At 39.2% G+C, this 22447-nt stretch overlaps 3 protein-coding genes across 3 annotated transcripts in view; all 3 read right to left on the bottom strand.

Moving 5' to 3' along the window:
- LOC146477319 (von Willebrand factor A domain-containing protein 7-like) overlaps positions 1-6081 on the bottom strand; it is a 166008-nt gene extending 159927 nt beyond the window's left edge. The window contains exons 1-6 of the mRNA XM_085113781.1: positions 5234-6081; positions 3829-3986; positions 3147-3251; positions 1754-2371; positions 1048-1272; positions 133-713 (exon numbers count right to left, since the gene is read on the bottom strand). Of these exons, the coding sequence (XP_084969907.1) occupies positions 133-713; positions 1048-1272; positions 1754-2371; positions 3147-3251; positions 3829-3986; positions 5234-6081 (2535 nt within the window). The remainder of the gene's footprint in view (positions 1-132; positions 714-1047; positions 1273-1753; positions 2372-3146; positions 3252-3828; positions 3987-5233) is intronic.
- Positions 6082-7816: 1735 nt separating this feature from the next.
- On the bottom strand, positions 7817-16699 carry LOC146477330 (sodium/hydrogen exchanger 9B2-like). Its single transcript, XM_085113789.1, has 8 exons — positions 15811-16699; positions 14758-14933; positions 14110-14219; positions 12576-12728; positions 11611-11719; positions 9667-9803; positions 8614-8694; positions 7817-8007 (listed from the first exon to the last, which is right to left on the bottom strand). The coding sequence occupies exons 1-8, from the start codon at positions 16416-16418 to the stop codon at positions 7825-7827; spliced, it is 1557 nt and encodes a 518-aa protein (XP_084969915.1). The 5' UTR covers positions 16419-16699; the 3' UTR covers positions 7817-7824.
- Positions 16700-16987: 288 nt separating this feature from the next.
- On the bottom strand, positions 16988-21511 carry LOC146477331 (ras-related protein Rab-6-like). Its single transcript, XM_085113518.1, has 3 exons — positions 21296-21511; positions 20366-20607; positions 16988-17747 (listed from the first exon to the last, which is right to left on the bottom strand). Exons 1-3 carry the CDS (start codon positions 21480-21482, stop codon positions 17484-17486), a joined length of 693 nt encoding a protein of 230 aa, XP_084969644.1. The 5' UTR covers positions 21483-21511; the 3' UTR covers positions 16988-17483.
- Positions 21512-22447: the final 936 nt, after the last annotated feature.

Raw genomic sequence — 22447 nt, forward strand, 5'->3', positions numbered from 1 at the left:
CATCCATCCATCCATCCATCCATCCATCCATCCATCCATTCATCCATGAATCCACGAGGATTCCTTTTATACTAAAATTAAAGCATTATGTACAGATACATGTTCCCAATCTTCCTTTCTATATTTACTTACCTTTGATGCAACGGTTACAAAAAAGACCATAAAATTAACCACTTGGGTGAAGTCGGAATTCTGTGAGGCAAATACCGTGACAGTGCTTGTCACGCCGTACGGTGCGTTACTGGGGGCGAGCAGGGTAAGTCGAAGGATGACCGTATCATTCCTTCCTAACATGTCTTGCGAGGGGTTGATACTCTTAAAATAACCCAGGTCATCTGATGCAGTGAAATATATCCTCTGACTGTCCCCAGAGTTTTTGACATTGATTTTCACAACCAAACTTTCTCCTGGAAAAACAGTATTTGAATTGTTCCTGTTGTCGACGCTTGGAGAAAGTTTTACATCACCCAAAGTAAATAACGTTGGTTTTATTCGCTGGAAAGGAGCTCCACTCTTGTCTATTCCTGTCACTTTCAGTCTAAATCTTTCTGCAGTGGGAACAAAGGTTACGAAATAAGAGTCCTGGTAAAGGCCTTCTCCTTGAATGATGCTGAATGTCTCCAGGTCTGTTCCGTTCACTCCAACGAGCGTTAAATTGCTGACTGTTTCTATTTGTTGACCAACGAAATCTAACGTAAGCAACAGTGTCTGGCCTGCGATATAAAAGAGGTCAGAAAAAAAAAGAACGGCGTTAAACGATACATTATGCATTTCAAACCGGGGGGGGGGGGGGGGGGGGCGGACAAAGTGGAGTGATATCAATTAACTTGAAATTTTCTTTGAAGATTTTACCCAAATTGTTGGAAACTTTTCATGGCGTCCACTTAAACGCAACTTTATCCTACACTTTGAAGGTGGTAGATCACGATTTATATTGCTAACGCTTTAACTTCCTGTCCTTCCGGCTTTCCTTGCTTCTTCCCACTCTAAACGTCTGGAAAATACAGCGATTTGAAAAATTGAACAGCAATCGCGTTATTACCTCACCTCTCAAAGGATTTCCTGCTACACGCCTAGTCGTCCCTCGCTCCAGGTCCTCCACGTCTAATAACTGATACGTGAAGTCAACAGGGCTTGATCCAGATACTTGTAGCGTGTACGGACCGTTACACGAAACTGTCAGCTTCAGTGAACCGATGACCAAGCTGGTAACTTCCAATATAAGAAGTTTATTTGAGGACGACAGTACCTTTTTTTGAATTGCTGAGCTACCTGAAAAAAGTCCAGTTATCTTAATATTTCTCCCTTCAAATAAACACCAGATATGCAAGGGTCATTGCGTTGCTCTAGATTTTACAGAAATGTATCCTTGTATGCATACATGTTTAGCTTCAAAACAAAGCAGATCAGTAAAGTTGAATTCTTGTAAACACCTTTCAGGTTTTAAGGTTTTCCCAAGTAAGTTTTTCTCTGCTAGAGAAAATTTTTTCGAGAACTATGTAGGTTGTAAGACATTAAGTACCACCAGCGTTTACAGGAACTCAAAGTTTAATTTATGAAAATTTAAGGCTTTTTTTCAACATGAGCTTTTGCTGCTATGATAACCCATTAGGTAAAAAGAAAAATGACCATAACTTGTTTGCCAATATTTAGGCATTTGTTTGATGCCGTTGTAGTATCTACTGATAGAGTTTCCTAGATTTTCGTTTCAAACTAAACACCCTTTCAATCGTTCTCTATACTGAATATTTACCTGTGACGCTTTTGACTTCTAACCCCGGCGAGCCAGCCGCCGACAGCACGAGAATCAAGCTTTCCAGTGTGCTGTCAATATCCACAAAATACATTTCTCCACTGAAGTACTGCGCTCGAGTTTCCTTTACGTTCAACAGTTCAACTTCTTTGAGATCAGCCGACGAGTTAGTTGGACTTCCGGGATCAATCACCTTGACCACTTCAGCCACTTTGCTCTTGCTAGTTACAAGGACTTGTCCTCCGGTCTGGGTGGCTAGGGCCTGGTACAAAGCGCGACCCTTGGAACTTCTCCTGACACGATGAATGTCTCTGAGAACCCTTGGGCACTGAGCAGCAATATGGCGTTTTCTACGCCGACTGCATTGACCAGTCAGAAAAAAAGTGATTTTAACTTTCTTTTCCTTGGCCAGAGAATTGACCTCGTTTGCTCTCTGCTCGTCTTTCGCGTCAGCATCAGAGAAGTAGTAAATGATGCTCCCGGGAAGGCAGTGGAGCAGGGCCTGGTAAAGACCCGTCATGCCTAGCTCTGGACAGTCTCCACCTCCTGACGCGGTTAAACTGTTCACTGCGTCAATCGCTGTTTGCGCATCACTTGTCACTGTTACAGGACCCACTTCTGTAGTGAAAAAAAAAATTAAATAAAGACGTGTGAAGCGTACTATTAATTGCGATCTCTTTGTAATGAATGACCAATCGCTGCAAACGTATTGTGAGAGCTCTTTTGCTCCTTACTTTAAATAGGAAGGAGTGTAGAGTATCACGGCTTAGACCACACAAATTTTGCTTTCTTGTCTTATCAACCATTTCGGATAGAATCTTTTCGTAGGCGCGTGCATTTTGTCAGGCGTTTGTACACTTATGATTCATCTATAAAGCCTATGTTCAGAAAGAGGTTAAGCAAAAGTTCGGAACATAAGCTTCTTTCCCCAAACGCTGAATACGGTAGTAATAGCGTTTGCTATTTTAAAAAGTCAGCTGAGGGATCTAAGCTATTTTTTTATTGTAAAATCTATTTTGAAACGAAAAAAAAAAAAAAATTTCCTCCGACAATTAGCACCCTTTCCCTACCGACAATAAGCCTTCTCCAAAATTAAATCCTCGACACGTCTTTAAGGTAAATTGATTTGTGGGACAATCTCCCAGTTTAGAGCATAACTCTCCGACATACAAGCCAACTAAACGGGGTTTATTTACTACTGCAAAATATTTCACGATTTCTCTCGACCTCCCCCAACATGGCGGTCATATTCTACTTCCGCCCCTCTTTTCCTGTCTGTCTTGGACACCTTTTGGCTTTTTTTCGCCGGGCCTCCTGCACTCTGCCCCCAAAATCTCCGGGAGTAAATAATTTCGTTAAAATGAACATGATATTGAGTGCGCAAACAACTCACCTGGATCACTAAAAGGTACAAGGATATATGTGAAGGAGGTTCCTTTCTTCAGCAAAGTCTTTTTAATGAAGTCGATGGATATTTTCTTTACTTCACTGATTTCATCTGGTGCAGAAAAGAAAAAAACAGAAAAATATAAATGCTGAGCAGTTTCAGAAGAAAACAGGTCCCGAATTCATCTCCAGTTTAAAATCCTTTGTCTTTTTTTCATTCCTCTTCCGTTAATTCTGTGTTCTATACAAGGAGTTTTCAACATGACCACATGTCTATAAACCAAGTATCTGTGCCATGTCTGTTCTTGACATTTTCACCGCCAAGAAGATTACAAGGAAGACACAGAATCGAAGAACAATTTTTTTACTAGAACAAGTACAAGCTAGTCCACTATGTGAATCACCAATTTGTTCTCTATCTTTTTTTCACTACACGAGGGCCTTGCCTGCGAGAGCAAACGCCTTCAGCCGGCCGTGAATAAGTAGCTCGTTTGTTAAGGAATAGGTAACTAGAGGGAAGGGTTTTTTTTGCGGAGACAAGTTCCATAATTTCTCTTCGTCTGCCAGTATTGGCTCAAGCCTGAGAGAAGTCGTTCCCTCAGGCCGACTAGTAAATATAACAATTTTTGGTTCGAGGTCAAGTTCCACGAAAGAAAATTAAGGAAAATCAGTTATAACAGTCAGCTCACCACTCATACTCCCTGATACATCTATTACTATTGCCAAGCTATTCTCTGACTTCAGATTCAGGAATTTAGCGAAGATGTCGTCACCAACTGTCGAGCGGATGTCATTTAAGAAGATACTTGTGGCTTCAATGGCAAGGTCAGCGGCCATTATGTGCAGGCTACAAAGAAAGAGATTGATTGATTAATAGTATGAGTGAGAGAAAGAATGAGTGCTGCTGTTGTTTTGTTTATACAAAAACTAAAATTGTGGCAATTTCTGTCAAATTCAAGTTAATGGATATTCCGTTTTTAGCTAGCGTGTGTAGCCTGTGGACTTATTTCCGATGTTGTGTGTTTTCGCAGGTTAGATGTAAGTCTTAGTACAATAACTCTGAACTGAAATAGGAATTTCTACGCCGTTGATATTTTAAGCAATGTAAGTACCATGGAAACAAAACAAGGCAGGGCAAAAACACAAAACAACAACAACAACAAACAAAAGAGAAAAACAAAAAGGACAAAAAAAAAAAAGAAGTTAAGTATTTCACAATGATTGTAATTTTCATTTATGATGATGACTAAAAGAGGTTCAGCAAAGCCTGAAGCCAACTATTTTGTTTCCTTAAGCAGTTTCGTGTCACGTCCTCAGAAACGGTTTCTACGCTTGCGTATGGGATCTATGGTTTCCCTTCCAAATGTTGTTCCTGGTTTTTTCGGTGATAGAGGTTCAGAAATATCGGATGTGATATTTGATCTGCCATTAGCGAGTTAATTACTTTAATATGGCACGCAAAAACAGAAAATCCTGACAAAGATTTGTTATGTGCTGCACTCGAGTGTCGAGCTTCCGTTCCAAGCATTTAAGTAAACGTCGAGTGCTTCAGTTTTGCGGCCAGTAAGATAGCCTCTTTGATCGCCAGAACTGTCTGCAGAACTTCCATGTAAAATTGACATCCTTGCGACAAAGGTCAGTCAAATATTGTAACGGTAGGTTGTACATGACTTCTGTTACAAACATTGGCACCAATTTGAGCCTTCCTGTTTACAAGTTCAGTTTTGTTCAATTCGGTTTCGTCATCCGTCTCAGCAAAACAGGCTTTTTTCGTGTCACGTTCGAATCGAAATGGATGATATGCATGAGAGTCTAAATCCTCTTTCAGTCACAATCTTTTCTTAAACTCCTTAACGAAGATTTAAACGAAAGGCGAAAAGAATATATCTTTGTTGAAATAAGTAGTATTTGAGCGGATTAAAAACCATGCTTTCTATTTGTTTTAACGCAATAGTTGTCCTGTTAACCTGGCACTCAATTGGCTTTCAACGAGAACTTAAAACTAGTGATTTTTGTCTTTGTTTTTTGTAAGGACAGAAGTTCTTTTTAATTCCGCTAAAACTGAAATTGATACTGTTATAAACAAAAACTCACCTAGCATGAGGAGACTCGTCCCTTGATGTAGAATCTTTGTTAATTCCGCCCGTAGCCGGCTCCAAACGACTCTCATCCATTTTCCCGCCATGACTGCATTTTCCAAGGTTCTTAGGCTTCTTAATGTCCTGTCCTGAGCGATATCCACTTGTAAGCTTCACCGTGTCCAAGTTAGCCTCACAAGATCCATTAGGCAGGCCAGATCCTTGTTCTAAAGGGCAGCTCTTGCACGTTGCCTCTGTTGGCCCTGCAATAAAATCCTGGGGGATTTCATTTCCAGGTTTTCCTAATAAGTCATAAGGTTTTGTGTTACCGAGTTCTATCCAGTTGGAATGACTGTAAAAGTCCTGCAAAGTGTGTAGCGCACGGCCGGCTAGGTTCCTAGCGTGCTGTAGTTTATCGCCTTTGAGAAGCGACGTTACAAGCTCTTGGCGCAATTGGATGATCCTCTGCGACCCCTGTTTGATTTGCTCGCCATCAAAATGCGCAGCGGCTGAGCTTCTTTGCGGGAAGGAATCCACCTCAACGTTGGCACTCTGAATCTCGTTCAAGGCGTTAAGGAACTTGATCTGCGGCGATATACTCTCGATGGTGTCTTGCAAAGAATTTGGCGAATTAGAGTCGAACATATCGTATAGAAAGCTCGTCACATGCTTGTCCTTCAAATATTGTTGATTCTCGCTGAGAAAGTAGTAAAGTGGCTTGAAAAATCCTTCCTTTGTAATTAGTGCGTGATCAAGCGTTGTTGATTTTCCCGATGCCAAGTTAGTTCGCGGGAGAAATCCTTTGGCAGTTGCCAGGAGGCAGGCCACCAACATAAAGGACACGTAGATATTTAAAGTTCCCATACTGATGTTTGCAGTGTAGGTCAGTACGACAACACAGACGGCAAGTTTAAAAACGCGATCGGTAATATCAACCTATTTATTTACGAGAATGAGTGAAGCCTCGTTGTCAAGCTTCAGCAAGACCGGCTACAGACAAATGTGCAATTTTACAGCGACTTCCGGAAAACGTTTCCCACTAGTTTGTTTGGCTTAAATTCCTGTTCCTCCTTATATTTCTTGCGCATTCTCTTTAAACCAAAACATAGTTAATACCAGTTTCCGTGCATTATTAGGGTTATTGTTAACAAAACTCGACCGTCATTTTATCGATTTCATTGAAACAAATACGATTTTCGGCTATTCATATAGTGGCACTAAAAATAGGTGACACTGCCCCTTTAAAGGTCAAGATATACAGCGAAGTTTAGCCAACTATTAAAACATATTTCTGAGTATGTAATCGCAATTTACAAACCGTTTATGGTTGTGTTTGTCACGAAATAAATTTTCTTTGGAACAAAGTTTCAGACTTGCCTCGTCACATTTGGATGATAATTCTTAAATCTGCCTGACTGAGTAGCTGGCAGCATTCTTCCCACCAGATTTCTGCCTTTACGCGGACAACTGGCCGCCATTTAGCTTCAAGGAGGTAGGTTAACAGCACCCTAGACAAAGTCGTTGTCGTCGTCGTCGTCGTCATCATCATCATCATCATCATCATCATCATCATCATCACTACCATCATCAATTTTTGAGCATAAGAAAGGGGTAAGAAGGGTTAATTTGAATGCTAACAAAAGAATATTATAATGGTAGCCGTTTTGAAATAAAATGTATAAACTGAAAAAATGTAGGTATAAAAACTGCCCGATATTACGGTTTGGAAAAAAAAAACCTTCTTCGGGAACGATAAGAAAAAAAATCAGTGATGTATTTACCCATTATATTCATAAAGCCCCAGAAGTAGGTTTGTTTTCGAAACCGAAATGCCGGACAATTTTTATACATATTTATTTTTTTATGAAATATATGATATGGACACGATGAAAATTCTCGGGGTTTTTTTTTCAGGCGATATATGAAACATTTTGTTTTCGTCTTTTTTTACTGCCGTAAGGAGCAGCCCGGCTTGTCGTCTATAATTTAGCTCCTCCCAGGTGTTGAGATAGTGGCGAGCTACGCAACAAACGAAAAGAGATTCTCGCGCATCACTATTTTCTTCGCGCCCGGCCGCTACTCACTATCTGCAAGCCACTTACAGACTATCTATAGTTTATCATCTCAAGTGTTTCACTGACCCAATCCTGGCAAGAATCCGTCATCTGTCCACGGCTTGTCGAGGTGGTCTTGCCAGATTTTGACTTTCGAATTTACCCTGCATGATAACCGAGACAACACGAGGGCCACACTTGAGTTTCCTGGACTACTCACTTACCGTATCTCCTTGCAAAAAGGTTCTTAGTGTCAGAAAACTTTAAAATGCAAACAATAATTAATCTTCTTTAATAAAATCTAGAATGCGAAACAAATAGATGTAATTTTGATCAACTAAGACTAGTTTTTTTTTCGGAAGGAAAGTATGAAATCGAGTTAGCTTTAGGTGTTCTGTTTAAGTCTTGACCTGCTCTTTTTCAACTGTCATATCCTTCTAACGATATGCTCTTCAATCTGAAACTTCCAAGTTAAATTAACCTTCTGTTTAATTATCGCAAATAAAGAAACCTATCTCGTGAAACAGTATTGTAAGTATGAGTAATGGAAGTATCACACGCTACTCTCTATGACTCGATTCTCTTTCTTTTCTACTGTCGATTCAGGGGAGTCACTAAGACCACAGTCCACTTCTTCAGGAGGGCTTCGATGTAGCATTTTTGGTCCCGCAATAACAATCCCTATGGCTCCAATAGGTGACGTGATGAGTATTACCAAGACAGCAATAGTCAGAATCTATGAAAATAATGAAAGTTGTAATGAATAGAAAAAAACGGGAAAGATTTATTGCTGCTCGAGGTTTCGGGGTCATCGTGACACCATTATCAAGAGACTAATTGAATAGCATGCAAATAAGGAAAGGTACAAGATTAGCATAAATTACAATAAACGGCCTAAACAAACACCTGGAAAATGCTCGGAGATATTAGCTGCATTAAGCTACTCTACAATCCGAGGGTAAATAAAGATTGATGATGATGATGATGAACAGCCAGTTTGCTAACAGCGCAGTTAGAATAAGCCATCCAACTGGAGGAAAATGCCGGCACTTAGATCTCAGCGTACGAATGCAAGGTAGTATAAAACACAAAGTTCTTTTCAAAGAAGGGTCGTAACACCCAGTTGTTTCCAGTTACATTAGGGGCATCCCCGCGCATGCAAAACACACTGCTCCAATCAGATCTGAAGCAAATACACATGTCAGGTGCCAAAGCCAAGGAAAACTAGTGCGTAGTGCAGCTTTAATTAATCAAATCACAGAGAGCGAAACAAGACCAAAGCTAATTAAATTGATTCACCAATCAACTGAAAACCTGGTTAATAATTGAACGCTCAGTTTACCTGTATTCCAAACTCTTCCTCGATTTGTCCCGTGAAGCCTTTCTGTCGCGCTACGTCTAGGGACACCGAACCAATGGCGGCCTACATCATAAAAAAAAAGAGCATATCTTTCGATTCTTAAAATAAAGAGGAAGACGTCATGAGGATTTTGATGGTTTTTTCGTAATGTTGGTGCAAAAATACCCACACTTAATGTCACGAGAGAAAGGAGTCAACTGCATTCTTGAAAGGAGCAACTCTTCTAGCGCATTCAGTTTGCTTTAAAGTGCTTGAACTTGAAATAAGTTAGCCTAACCTTTTTCAAGTTACACCCAGTCCTTCTGTGGCCAGAGACATTGAGCGACAGTTTAGGAACGCTGGGTTGGTAATTTATAACAAAATTGGGCCATTATGGGTAGGTTTCTCTAGATAGAAAAACGTTTTGGGGGTTTACAAATGACACCAAATCCCCGTGAAACTACTCCGCTTGAACTGCAGGAATGTGATTTTTCTTGGAAAATTCACAGGCATTTTAGGTAGTTAATAAAATTGTTACATGGTGTGTATTACAAATTGTTGCGTTAAGAAATCATCCAGGGGGCGCTATTAATAAGGTGACAATTTTGGTATATATAACCTGGCAAAAGATCAATAGGTGGAACTGAAAAATAACCTTGGATTTACCTCGGGGCAAAAAACAGTGAAGTTGCTTAGTGTTGCCGTTGTTTTAAAGCTACGGTCTTCCTACTCCGTATTGTTTCAAGTTTCATTGAATTTTACAGTTCGTTATCCCGCGCAGATGAACTTCAACATTGCGGTGGATTCTGAATAAGTATAGAAAGCGACTGAAGATGTGTGGAAATTCCGTGGAATCGACTGCGAACAAAACGATCGTAAACTCTATTTTGTAATACTAAATTTGTGTACCCTCTCCTCTGAAAAATAAAAAGTGTGAGAGTACTGATTTGAAGAAAGTTGAAATCTTTCCACTTCCGTTGTATGTAACAGTCGTAAAAAAATTGTTTCTTAAATTCACCATTATTCCACTGATAAGTCTCCTTGGTTTTTAAATACCTGCACCGTGGCTTTTGGTAGCCACGCTATGGCAATAAACAGCCTCTCTTTCAAGTTGAGCTCATTTCCGAGTAAGCCAAGATAAGTGGTGATAAGCCGAATGATCAGACTAATAACCAGATTTGCAATGCCCATACCTGCAGAAAAACAACAACAACAACAACAACATTAGCCGTAGCTATCAATTAAGGATTACCCTAAAACTATTGCAAGAGGAGCAGATGTGTAGTGGTTACATTGGACTTGCGGTTGGAAGATTAGGTTACAGCTGTAGTTCAGATATAGTCGTCTTGTTTCCTTAGACAGGAAATTCTCTCTTCACCTGGATGTGAGAATTTTACCGGCGACATCATTCTGGAGGTAGTCCTACGATGGACTAGTATATCATCCAGGGCTGAGAGGAGAGTAGTTATATTTGTTATTACTAGTAATAATCTTAGATTGGAGAGTGCGTTCGATGTCACCAAACAAGCCCAGGCCAATCTCGATCCGAAGCTCCCTCTCTTTGTGATGCCATCTGCCCCTGCAAAAAAAATCTACGGGGGATGCCAGATGTGCGTCCCAAGATCCATCGACCCATCCACGACAAGTCCCATAAAATCTCGACTCAAATCCGTATTAGGAAGCGTTCTGCCTACGTCGAAGGCAATTATTAATTTTATTCATAATTGTTGTCACTTACGTACTGATGCCACAAAAACCCGTCGTATGGGCTACTTCGACTCCAAGTCAACGATTTTTACCTTTACTTTAGGACACTGTATTCTTATTTTATCTTGCATCAGCTTTATGTTTCTGAGCTCTTTTTGATTATTTATTACATTTGTTTCCGTTATTCACACTTTAACATCTTCCGGAGCTCAACCAACCCGTTAGCCTCCCACGCAGACGTTCTTAGTGGTTCGGTACGCGTTCCTGCCCGCACAGGGGCAGGAACGCGTGACAAACCCCTAAGAACGTCTGCGTGGGAGGATACCAACCCGTATAACGAATTAATACTTGATGAGAGAATTAACTCTGTATTGTAAGCTAAAATTAATGTCATCCGACGTTTCGATGTTACTTCCATCAAAATGAATATCAAGGCAAAGCGACTATTTCTTCCTGGTTTGAATACTGAATGAGTGAAAAGAACTAAGCTGTTTACAATTAAGCACAAAAGAAACAAAATGTCTATTATATTGTTGATTGTTTTCACTCATATATATTCAAACCACGAAGAAACAGTCACTTTGCCTAGATAATGATAGAAGTAACATCGAAACATACACACACTTTACGTCGGACAACATCAGTTTTAATTTTTCAACTGAAGTTTTTCAGTAAACCACTCTATAGTGTAAGCTACAGTCTGTGCTAAAGTAAACTAGTAAGGAAGGCTAGTAAGTAAACTAGTAAGGAAGGCTAGTAAGGAAGGTTATTAAGGAAGGCTAGTAAGGAAATAGTAGATAGCAAGAGGCAAACAAAAACATCTTTGACGTCGGCAGGAATCGAACCCACGACTTCCGGATTTGACCAACCATTGAGCATGCTCTACCGACAGAGCGACGTGAGGCCAGATGGGAGCAAGCCTTGGGTGATTATGGTGGTTTGTGCCATACAATAGGAGCTAGTGGTACGGCAAAATTATATTCATATAACGAACATCTTAGTAGGCATGGGTCCTCGGAGACCCAAGCCGAGGGCAGATAATCGGAACAAGTCGAAAATTTTACGAGTGATCCGACCATCCGCCATGAACCTGCAGTTTGCAGGGGTCGCTGCCACGGTTTATTAGACCCAAAATTGAAAGCAGTATCTTTGTTTCTATATTGTTATCATTGCTGGATATGTGGGAGTGGCCCAAGTTTCTTTTTGGTTGCTGAGCTGTGAAGGGCAAGATGTTCTTTGTTTGGTTTGGGTTCAAGGGAAGTAAAGCAACTCCATCTTCAGAATTAAACTCACCAACAACTTTTGTGTTCATGTATTCGACACTGACTTCTGCACCAACAAGACCAAATAGCAGTGGCTCAAATACCTGCCACACAAGTGACATCACCATGGCTACAGGGGCCTGGAGACAAGAAAAGAGTTAGTAAAGTCTTCAAACTGTTCACATGCTGCCTCTGTTTCAATTTCATTCCCAGCGTCCTCAGGCTGACTGGCCAGTGCCTGGTTGCCTGGTTGACTTCAATTAATTAGTAATTTGTGTGTGTATGTATGTCCTTAACACCGCCTGCCTAGATTAGCTCACTATTTGCAGGCGGTGTTCATTGTAAGTAACGTTTGGAAAAGACATAATAAACTTCAAACTTAATCTTGCAACTTGAACTAGAGACTCTGGAATACTGGAATTTTTTCACCATCAATTTTTTTTTTCAATAAATTTTTCCCAGAGTCTGCTGGCCAAAGAGCCCGAGGACTAAGGGTACGAGATTGCCTCTGTTTTCACAAGAGTGAAGTGTGCACTTGGCTTTCCATTTCCAACACCCTTGGTCAAATACAGTTATGAACAACTGGAGGTTTGAAAGTAGAACCACTTGGTGTCCAGTTAGCATAACGTAACTCGCCGAAATTGCTCTGAATTGGCTTGAAAAGTTGGTAAATGACAAAAGAATACAAGAAGCAACAGGGTAAGTTGACTTGATTGACAAAACAACATTAATTTCTACAACTTTATACAAATCTGTTGGATTCCCATACAAATCCTTATCATAAAAACGTTGTAACACAAGATCTCCAAATATGATATCAAACAAGAGTCACGTTTCTCTTGTCTTGAGCTTGGGCCACCTGTGGCATGCTAAGGGATTTTTTTTTAAAGAAATAGCTATTTAGGCTTTTCCTGAAACTCATGCCTGCACTTGCACGTGCTCTGCAGACTGGCTGCTGGCTAATGCGGGTAATGAAATCTTTATTTTTCACCTTACCTTTCCACTGTGAGTCCATCCATATGCAGCCACAGTTGACATGGTCAACACCCCAAGAGCACCTGCACCAGAAAACTTGGCCACATTACTGCCAAACACAGAGAGCAATGAAAAACACAACAGAATTACAAGTCTGTTGTGAGGAAGGTTGGCCTGAAACAAGAGAAAAAATGTAGATTAGAGTCCACTGAGTAGCAATATGCACTTTAGTAGCAGATTGGTAACGCAATAATAATAAGAATAGGAATTGTATGGAAAGGATCACTGGCTAATTGGCCACATGAGAAATGTGCAGTTCCATAAAATAGCCCTACAATGTCCATGTGCCAGGTACTTCCCTCGTTGTCAAGGAATGTTCACAAACCTCAACGGCCCCATCTTGGAATTCAAATTTACAGTGTACATGTAGCTTTATGCTTTCCTTTTAATTTATTAGCCTATGAGGACCCCCCCCCCCCACCCCCTCAAAATTTTTAATCCTTTGTATGTGTCTGTCTGTCTGTACCAATTCTAAAACTCTGGAAGGGACTTTAGTGAAATGATACAAAAAACCTGTGACTTTCAAAATATTATGTGCATCAGTGTATGATACAATATGTACTTAAGATAAGTTATCTTTCCTTTAACCCTTCAAGCCCCAGTAAGGATCAGCCTGTAATTATTTCTCCTCAGTCACAAAATTGTAATTAGTACTTGATTATCCATTCTAATCATGACAATAAACAAAATAATCACCAAAGAGAAGATGTGCTGATTCCTAATCAATTTTTCTCAACTAGAACTGTAGGGAATATATGGAGGGCAGTGGCAGAGAGACTAGGTATGCTGATATTGGCCTTTAAGGGTTAACAGCTAGTAATAATATTATTTGAATTCTGTATCAATACAAGTTTATTTGTCAACTTCAATCAAACCAAATAATAATAATATTTTTTATTTGATGTTTTTGAAGTTGGAAAATAAACTAATGCCCCATAATGTGTTAACTAATTTTTATCTTTAATCAAAATATCACAGGTGCATGATGATTTTATTAACCTGCTCTAAAAATTGATTTATTTTGCTTGTGCATATGAATTTATTTCGGAAAATTTTTAATTTATATAATAATGCAGGATAAAGTAAATATATATATCATTTCTTGTGAAATAATGTTGCAAGTTGTGCTTTTTTTTTGACAAACCCTAAGGGCAAGTCAAAATACAATGTGATGTACGTACAAAATAAAAACAAGCAAACACATACAGCAATTAACTACACAATGTGGCTGAAAACTCTAATAACAGATATATAAATATAATTAACAAACTTAACTTTTAGTAAGAAAACTACCCAGATGATTAAAACAGAAGGTGGGTATATATAGGCATTAGCAAACAGGTTTTTGTTGTAGTAACCACCAAACCATTTCTCTAAGTGTAAATGTATAACTGACCAGTGGAATAACTATAGCTACATGTAACTGAACTTCAATATTACGGCAAATTTAAACTTGATTCAGTATGAAAAGGAGTTGGATAATAATGGTATTTACTTTCTCATTCTTATTGGGAATGAACCAACACAAAACACCAGCAAGACATCCAACGGTTATACCAAGCACCAACTCAATTGGCCCACGAAATATACTGAATATCAGATTACCTAAAAGGGAGAAAAATGGAATTTTTATTGATCCTTGACAAGCAAAGCTTGGGTAAGGCTTAATTAAAAGTCATTGCTATGGTGATACATATTAAACTCTAACTCTATTCTTGTCTGTGTATATATTACTTAGTCTTCACGAAGATTTTCAGTGCGTAAAGATGGTAAGAGCAAGGTATCACCAGCTCAATTGCTGCTGCGGATCTCATTTTCATGCTTTCAGAGTAGTGAGTATTATTAGACCTGTCTCAAACATGAGGCTACATCAAGAAAGCGTTTAAACAAGCACAATAATGAAAATATATTGAAAATATGGATTTAGTGACATCTTCTGCACCTAAAATGAAAGAAAGTACAGCGTAAGTTGACCACTTTTGTTTTTAGTGTTCCAACCCTCAATTTCAAGAAAATGTCAGGTACACAAACAGAGGAACATTGTATCTAGAGATGAATCCATTTGTACATTTAAGTCCAAGGATTGTTACAAATTCACAAGCAATCTATTTAACCAACCTCCAGCCATTAGTATATGTTGTACCTGAATCAAATGCTATTCCTAGGCAAACTCCAAATGCACTTATACATAGAACATTGTCAAAGGACGCAGCAGCCATGACCAGGGTGGGTATCCCTTTCTTTACTCCATAACGCTGTTCTTGCAGTTCCAGCAAACATGGTATTACTACAGCAAGGGAAACTGCAGCTTGGACAAAACTGAATGAAGAAAAAGTATACTTGCAACTATTTATTTCAAATTTCCAATAAAAGGAATTCTGACTTTTTCTACCATCTAAGTGTGGCTGGGCACTTTTATCATGTATTGAGTGATTTTAAATTGAGACTACCTTGCCCACAATTTCCCATGCTTGGCACCAACTACATGTATAACCAGTATTGAGGTAGGTGCCTACTAATAAAGAAGTATTTTGGTGCAGTTTATGACTAAGCCTATCTTAGCAAAGGCTATTGAAATCCAAAAAGAAAATTGGGGGTAACCACACATTTTTTTTAGAGATAATTAAGCAACTTACAATAAAAACAGTAAAACAGTAAAATTCAAAGCAATGTATGGCATTTCTTTCCAAATTGAAGCTTTATTATCTCTGAAAAATGCGTGGTTATCCCAAATTTTTGTTTTTGGATACCAAGAGCACTTGCTACAGACTAACTGTAAGTTCTACTTTCTAACGCATAGTTTTAAACTGCGCAAAAATATGCCTGTATTAATAGGCACCACCCATAGGAAACCCACGTATCTCGAGACAAGCAGAATTTATGCGCAGCAACAAAAGTTAGTTGGCACCGTCCTTAATTTGCTTTCAAATCTGATTGGTTCATTGTGGGGATTGTGATTGGCGAGAGTAATGACTTCTCCTGGGAGGCATTTTTTTCATGTGCTTGCATGGTTCCCTCACTTTACTATCCCTATGAAAAATAACAGACCGCTCATAGTCTACTTGTTTGATGGCTCTACTGTCGGGACAGCCAGCTCGCCGACTAGCTAATTGGGGGGGGGGGGAGGAGGGGCGTGGGGGATGAAACATGGGGTGCTGGATTTTTCATATTTGTTGGCAGTGACTCTAAAACTCACCCAAGTTGAAAGGCCCAGAGCCACTTCATGTCCAAGAGTAAATGCACAAGAATTGCAGCGGTAACTGCTTCTAGTATGCAAGGGAGAAACGCCAATCGAACAAGAGTAAACTTCAGTTTTCTCAACGCCGAAGTGTTTAATCCAAGTCCCGAGCGGATAAGTATAACGACTAAAGCCATGCTCCGCAGAGTCGAAGACCAGCGTTTGTCGATGTGACGAGCCAAATCGATTCCGCGAACATTTCGAAGAAGAAACCCCGCTAAAAGCATCCCCAACAGAGGTGGAAGGTGAAGATACGGAATTCTACCCACAAGAGAGCCACAGAGACTTGCACAAACTATTACAATGTATATACCAAATATGTTTCCACCAGGTAAAGCATCTTCCCCGATGATAGACCACGCCACAGCCCATATCAATAGAACAATCAGTCCTCGAGTTAAGACACGACCACAAAATCCACTTGGGGGAAGGGTAACTCCGGCAGCAACAAGTCGCCATTTGAACGTTCCCTCCGTGACAGATTTCGACGTTCCTTCGACAATTCTACTTTCATTTGATGGCAAATCATTGGTTTGAGTGACAGGCTTACTCGAGGCCTCCATCATACAGCGGATCTCAAAAAGAATTGCTGTGTCAACAGGTGGCCATTTTACTCTGATAAATTTTCTCCAGGCGTCTTTGCTACTCCTTCCCAGTCTTTTTGCTATCTGATTGTGGAGGACTGTGCCACCAAAGACTAAACCCGTGGACTGCGGACTTTGGACTGAGGAGGCGACCTAAGGACTAAGGACTACGGGATACGTACTAAACGAGTGAAGTACGCGGGACATACGGACTCTGGTTACATGGTGGGGTAAAATGAGGCACAATATAGGCCAAATTTCTACTAACAATACAGGCACGCCTGAGGCAGCCGATATGTTCAATTTTTAGTTAGTGCCCTATTAAGTCATTGCCTGTGATGATGACTGGAAACAATTCTTCAGTAGATAAAGGATTCAAATTTACCTTCTTTTTTTTTCCCAAAGCCGAGGTCAGGTAATATAAAACGTCTTTTTACCGGAATGACCATTACCAGGAGCTCATGGGCTCCTGGCATTACTTATTGGTTATCCCGGAAATCCTTCTAAAAATAACCCAACCTTGTGGAAACACGTTTCACAGACGCAGAACTGGTAGTTCTGCACTTCCGGGATTTATTTAAAGTTTCCATGTTGTTGAAAAAAAATATATATATTCCTTTCCGCGTCCGATAGAAAAAAAATTAATAACCGTTAATTAAATGGCTTGAAGCAAAGACGCTTGGTATTATACACGCGGCTTTCAGATGAAGAATTCTTTATTTCCTCAGAAATTATAAATTTTTGTTCGTTTACGTCTTAGAGTTTTTAGTAAGGCTGCTGGGGGTGATTCTGGTGTCCTGTTGAGATGAGCCCTATATTTTCACTAGAAGACCGTTATCTTATTGTCATTGTAGTAACTTAAATGATATCAACAGCTACAAGTATGATAGATACTGTTTCGTTATTAATGTTTAAACTTATTAATTTGCATGCGTACATGTTTGCCCTATTAATATTTCTGCAACTGTTAATCTTCTACATCACAATATAACAAATAAAACACTAACTCATGTCCGATATAAACTCTGAAAAGCAACGTTGCATGTTTCAACTGCATTTACAGATGTTGCCAGTCTTTGAAACAAATCGTCTCGGTTCTGATGTGAGCCTTAATATCCTTTTATTCCCTCTGTCTTCTTTGCTGGTCATACCAGACTCTCCATTTTCTCTCAACCTGTCCAGAGCTTCTACGTATACATCTTTGGCTACCTTCCTGAACAACAGGTCCACGTTAAATCCTGACATTGCACTGGTCTCTATATACGGGATTTGAAACAGCTCCGCCACTGTGTTAGCACACTCGTAAGAAATCTATCGGAGTAAGGAGAAAACAAATAAACTTCAATCAAATGTTTCCACAAATAACACTCATGAACAAGTCAAACTAGTGGAACATTTTAGTTTACAGGTTTATGCTATCAGTAATGCGGTTTAAAAACGAAGTTTATATTTCCGAAGACTACCAGTTGAAAATTGCATGATACTGGCAAACTGACTGACCGGAAGTTTTCTTAAGACGTACCCTATACGAAAACTCCCAGATTGCCCAAAGTTTACCGAGAAAAACGTTTTGAAATTAAAGTACTCTAGTTGTCGAACACTCTTGAAGAATATAGAAGGATGAACTAAAAATGTTCTTACTAGTTTTGAGTTTAATTTCTGAAAAAATAACAACTGTTTAACAATAATAATCATTATAATAATAATAATAATAATAATAATAATAATAATAATAATAATAATAATAATAGTAGTAATAATAGTAAAATCTTTATTACAAAGCCTCAATTGAATTCCTATTTACAATCATCCTGCTGTTACAAAAAATCCAATCAACTCATCAAAACACAATTCATTCACGAGTTCTAAAAAATAGAAGTAACTTGACCTTACATAAAAGAAGAGGTAATAGATATAATTAATAATAAAAGTTCAAAATTTCATGTATAAAACAAAGAATTCCGTTATGCAGAGATATTAAGATCATACAATGGAATCATACTAATGACGGCTAAACCAGTGTCCATAAAAAGTCCTAAGTATGAAATCATATAGACACGTATCTCAGATATCCGCACTAGCGACATTTATCAGTTTCACAGTCTAAGTCTCTATCACAGTCTAGTCTCTATCTTGCTACGAAACGGCGTTCGCGAACCTCTGACACATGCATGTACCGATCTTAAGAGTTCAAACGAGATCTGTGTCCTGAGCCAAGTGATTACAACATGATAAGGCTCGGAGTCTTTCAGAGCTATCTTGTCTGCGAGATGCTTTTTTAAGAACCGCTGACACTCGTTTCCCGTTCCGCCATTGGTTTTAAACACTAAAGGCGTAAAGGAACCCATTTCTACATCTAACACCCGCTGCTGGTACTTGCGCTTCTTCTCTTCTTCTTGCTCTTTGAACACTTCCGATGTTGGCTTGCTCTGGTAACACTTGGAGTTGACGTACGTAACTCTAACATCAAAAAATGCCGTAACTCCTCCTCTCCCGCTTTGATGTCCAACCTTGCCTCAGCAGAACCTGTAACAGCGCTCCTCAAATGAAATCGCTCGTTGTCCAGGGGTTGAAGGCGTGGTTCGATCTCGTTATTATTGCAGATCTTGTCAATGAATGTCGTTAACAAGTTCCGTACACCGTCATGTCTCTGCGCCACAAACCCCCCATTTTACAAGGGAGGGCTTGACTAACGGTGAATTTATCCCCACATATGCAATGACTTTTGTAAATCGACCAAGGGAAAGTCATAACGCAAGCGTAGCGAGTCTCTGAACTCTTGCTTGTTGAGGGCTAGACCCTTGTCTGCGAGAGGCATCGCATTCAGCCAAGAAATAATAATAATAATAATAATAATAATAATAATAATAATAATAATAATAATAATAATAATAATAATAATAGCAATATTTATTTATTAAACTATTCGAAGCCATTTACAAGTTAAAAGTTCTAATTCTAAAATATCCAATTCACAGAAAATTTGCCAAGAAAAGTTTGACGGATTATTATTATATTGAATACTTCCGTGAGGTTTAAGTGCTTTTCCGGAATAAGAAATATGGCTAGCTGGTCAGACAACCCCTCAGTATATCGGACTCGCAATTTCTTGATCGGACTTAAATCAGATTCAATAATGTTATGAACTCTCTCAAGCTGCTTATTCAGGTTATTCCAACCTTTCCAAATCTTCATTTTTCATTTTTCAGTTAGCATATGCGCAGCAAGCGTTTCCGTTTGTGCGTTTTTCGCTCTTTGACCGCTTGGAAACTGGGGCGAGAAATCGGCTTTTTACACGTTTTAGTTGGGACAAAACTCATCATTTTTTTAGGCGATCAGTTTTTAAGACGAGAGAAGTGAAAGTAGCGTTTTTTCGGCATTCAATTCAGCATGCAAAAATAAACAATGTTTGCATACCTACTAACAAAGATTGGCTGATCTGATCTGAACAAGAAGTTATTTCATACTTTAAAAAAGTTATCATTAATTATTCTTTTCACCAATGCAATGTTCACGGTTAATCAGTTATTTCACTGGTATAATCCAAAAAAAAGCTTGTTGCAATCTCTGTTCAACAAAATGTGACCCTTCAAACTTAAAACATCGATGGCTTTTGGAAGTTCAAGGTAGTTTCAGTAAGCTTCAGTTTAACTCAGCATCGCAGGTTCGGACATTTCCAATTCGGTCAGAAGCAATTGCTTAATCAAAACCTTTGAGATCTTCTGAAACCTTTGTAGTAGCTTTGGTAACCTTCGTTTATACTTTAAAGATTCATGTTTCATTAAGTTTTTTAATAGGTCTTTTGATTGTTCCCTAGACTTTTGTCACCGCTGTCCTTGGTGCCTTGTCGTTCACGCGAGCCAGTGGAGTTAATATATCTCTTGTTTCCGATTACTGCCAGATACAAAAAATAAAATATAATTTGTTACCTGCCGTCTACTTGTGTCATCTACTTTGTTTCCGACAAGAACAATCAACGGTTTCTTCTCTCGTCCAAGCCTTTCTTTTCTCCCTAATTCAATCCAGTCCGGCACATTGTCCAGAGAGCAACAGTTTGTTACGTCAAAGCAGACCAAGATAACTTGACAGTCACGCAGATAAGATGGAATGAGACAGCGGAAGCGCTCTTGACCAGCAGTATCCCAAATTTGAAGACGAACGCCAACGCCATCTGAAAATTCAAGAAATTATAAATATTACTATGAAATTGTTTATTGAGGGCATTACCTAGCTTTGCTAAATACCCACAACAATGGCCTATACTAGAGAAGTCAAAAAGTCACTGCAAGAAGGTTAAAATTTTTCAGTAAGGACGTTATAACGAATAAAAAAGCCCACTTGTTTTTTCCTTGCTTGTCTAGTAACATCAGATTTTATGGTCAGTTCATGCTCAGCTGTTCTCAGATAAATTTCAGGAACATTCTCAAAGTCTGAAGGCTTTTCATTTTGCTTGCAAACTAAGAATTTTATAAATCAAAACATCCAATTTTCGTGCGCTGAGGTTCCTTTCACCCCCAGTTTGAGTGGTTTACTGCTGTTGACTCAGGGCAATAATTTTGTAAGTTGTTTTTCCTTGTTGCATGCAAATTGAGTTAGATGGTAGCAATAATAGTTAAATCAACGACATTACTTCGCTTTCTGTTTTTTGCTATCACATGTAAATAACTCGAGCGTTCGGACAAAGTGTTAATGGTACACTTGTACTAAACGAAATTTGTCTTTAGACTTCCTGTATTTTCCCTGATGAATTCCCGTTTAGTAGCTTTTAGTTGGGAAAGGATTTGCTGAAAAATGAGAATTACTCCCAAATAAACGATTATCTGTTCTTGAAAAAAAAAACTGAAACCTTAAACACTTACTTAGATAAAGAGTCTTCGTAAAAAAGTCTATTCCAATTGTTGGTTCATATTTGTCTTCAAATCCACTGTAGACAAATTTCCACACCAAGGCTGACTTTCCAACCCCTTGGTCTCCTAACACGACTACCTTAAATTTGCTCACGTTTTCAGTTTGGTAAATTGAGTCTAGACTGCCCCTCGATTGCATTTTTTTTCAGCCGTTGGTACAACACAGTACTTTTACTGACGTCACAATTCAACACGCGTCATAATTTGCGCGAGCGGATGAATCGTCACGCGCTCGACACGCGCGCTGCATGTGTCGCATACTAACTGATACTAACTGAGACAAACATCTGAATACGAGATTTTATCACTAAAACTCATGAAAGCTTAGTAATTAACCACTAGTGTGCTGTACTGTAAAAGGAAAAATGTAGTGTATACAGCTAATTCATGTCGCGACTTTAAGCGACAAGACCGGTATCACCGTATGGATACAGTGTTGTAACTGTACGTAAGTTTACGGTTATTAGTGCTATAGGATGGGAGAAAATGCCATTAACGATTTCTCCTAAACGATTGCCTGTGTGATTTATTTTCTGTTGTGGTGAGCCTATATAAGCTGATGTTAGTACATTATTAACAATTAACAGGCCACTCCTGGAATTGACGAATGCATAAAATGTATAAGGACATTTTATTTCCGCGGGGGCAATTTTCAATCGATAGTAGTACGACAGAAATACTCCAGTGACTAAATGGTGTGTGTGTGTGTGTGTGTGTGTCTCTCTCTCTGCAGAAGAACTTGATCAAATCTAGCAGATTGATAAGGCTCGGGAAAAAAAAATGCTAGCCAATAGTCCACTCCACATAATCCGTTCCTCGAAACCAGGCCCCAGTTGTTCATTAAGGCCGGATAACTTTATCCGCTGGATAAGGCACTATTCAGAGTCTAAAATATACTTCACGTTCAACGTTGTCCAAGGTTTTCGCACACTCCCAAACTTAACTGTGGTTAGAGTGTGCATATTCGCTTGTACAAGAGGAAATACTGAAATCTTTTCTCAGATTGAAACAGTCGGATGGTGACTTATCCCGGGACTTATCCACAGGATAAAGTTATCCGGCCTGGGGCCAGACGTTTCCAAAAGGAGGCTGCACATGAGCCAG

The sequence above is a fragment of the Pavona decussata genome, unplaced genomic scaffold (assembly GCF_977016875.1).
Source record: "Pavona decussata unplaced genomic scaffold, jaPavDecu1.1 SCAFFOLD_71, whole genome shotgun sequence".
Lineage (NCBI taxonomy): Eukaryota > Metazoa > Cnidaria > Anthozoa > Scleractinia > Agariciidae > Pavona > Pavona decussata.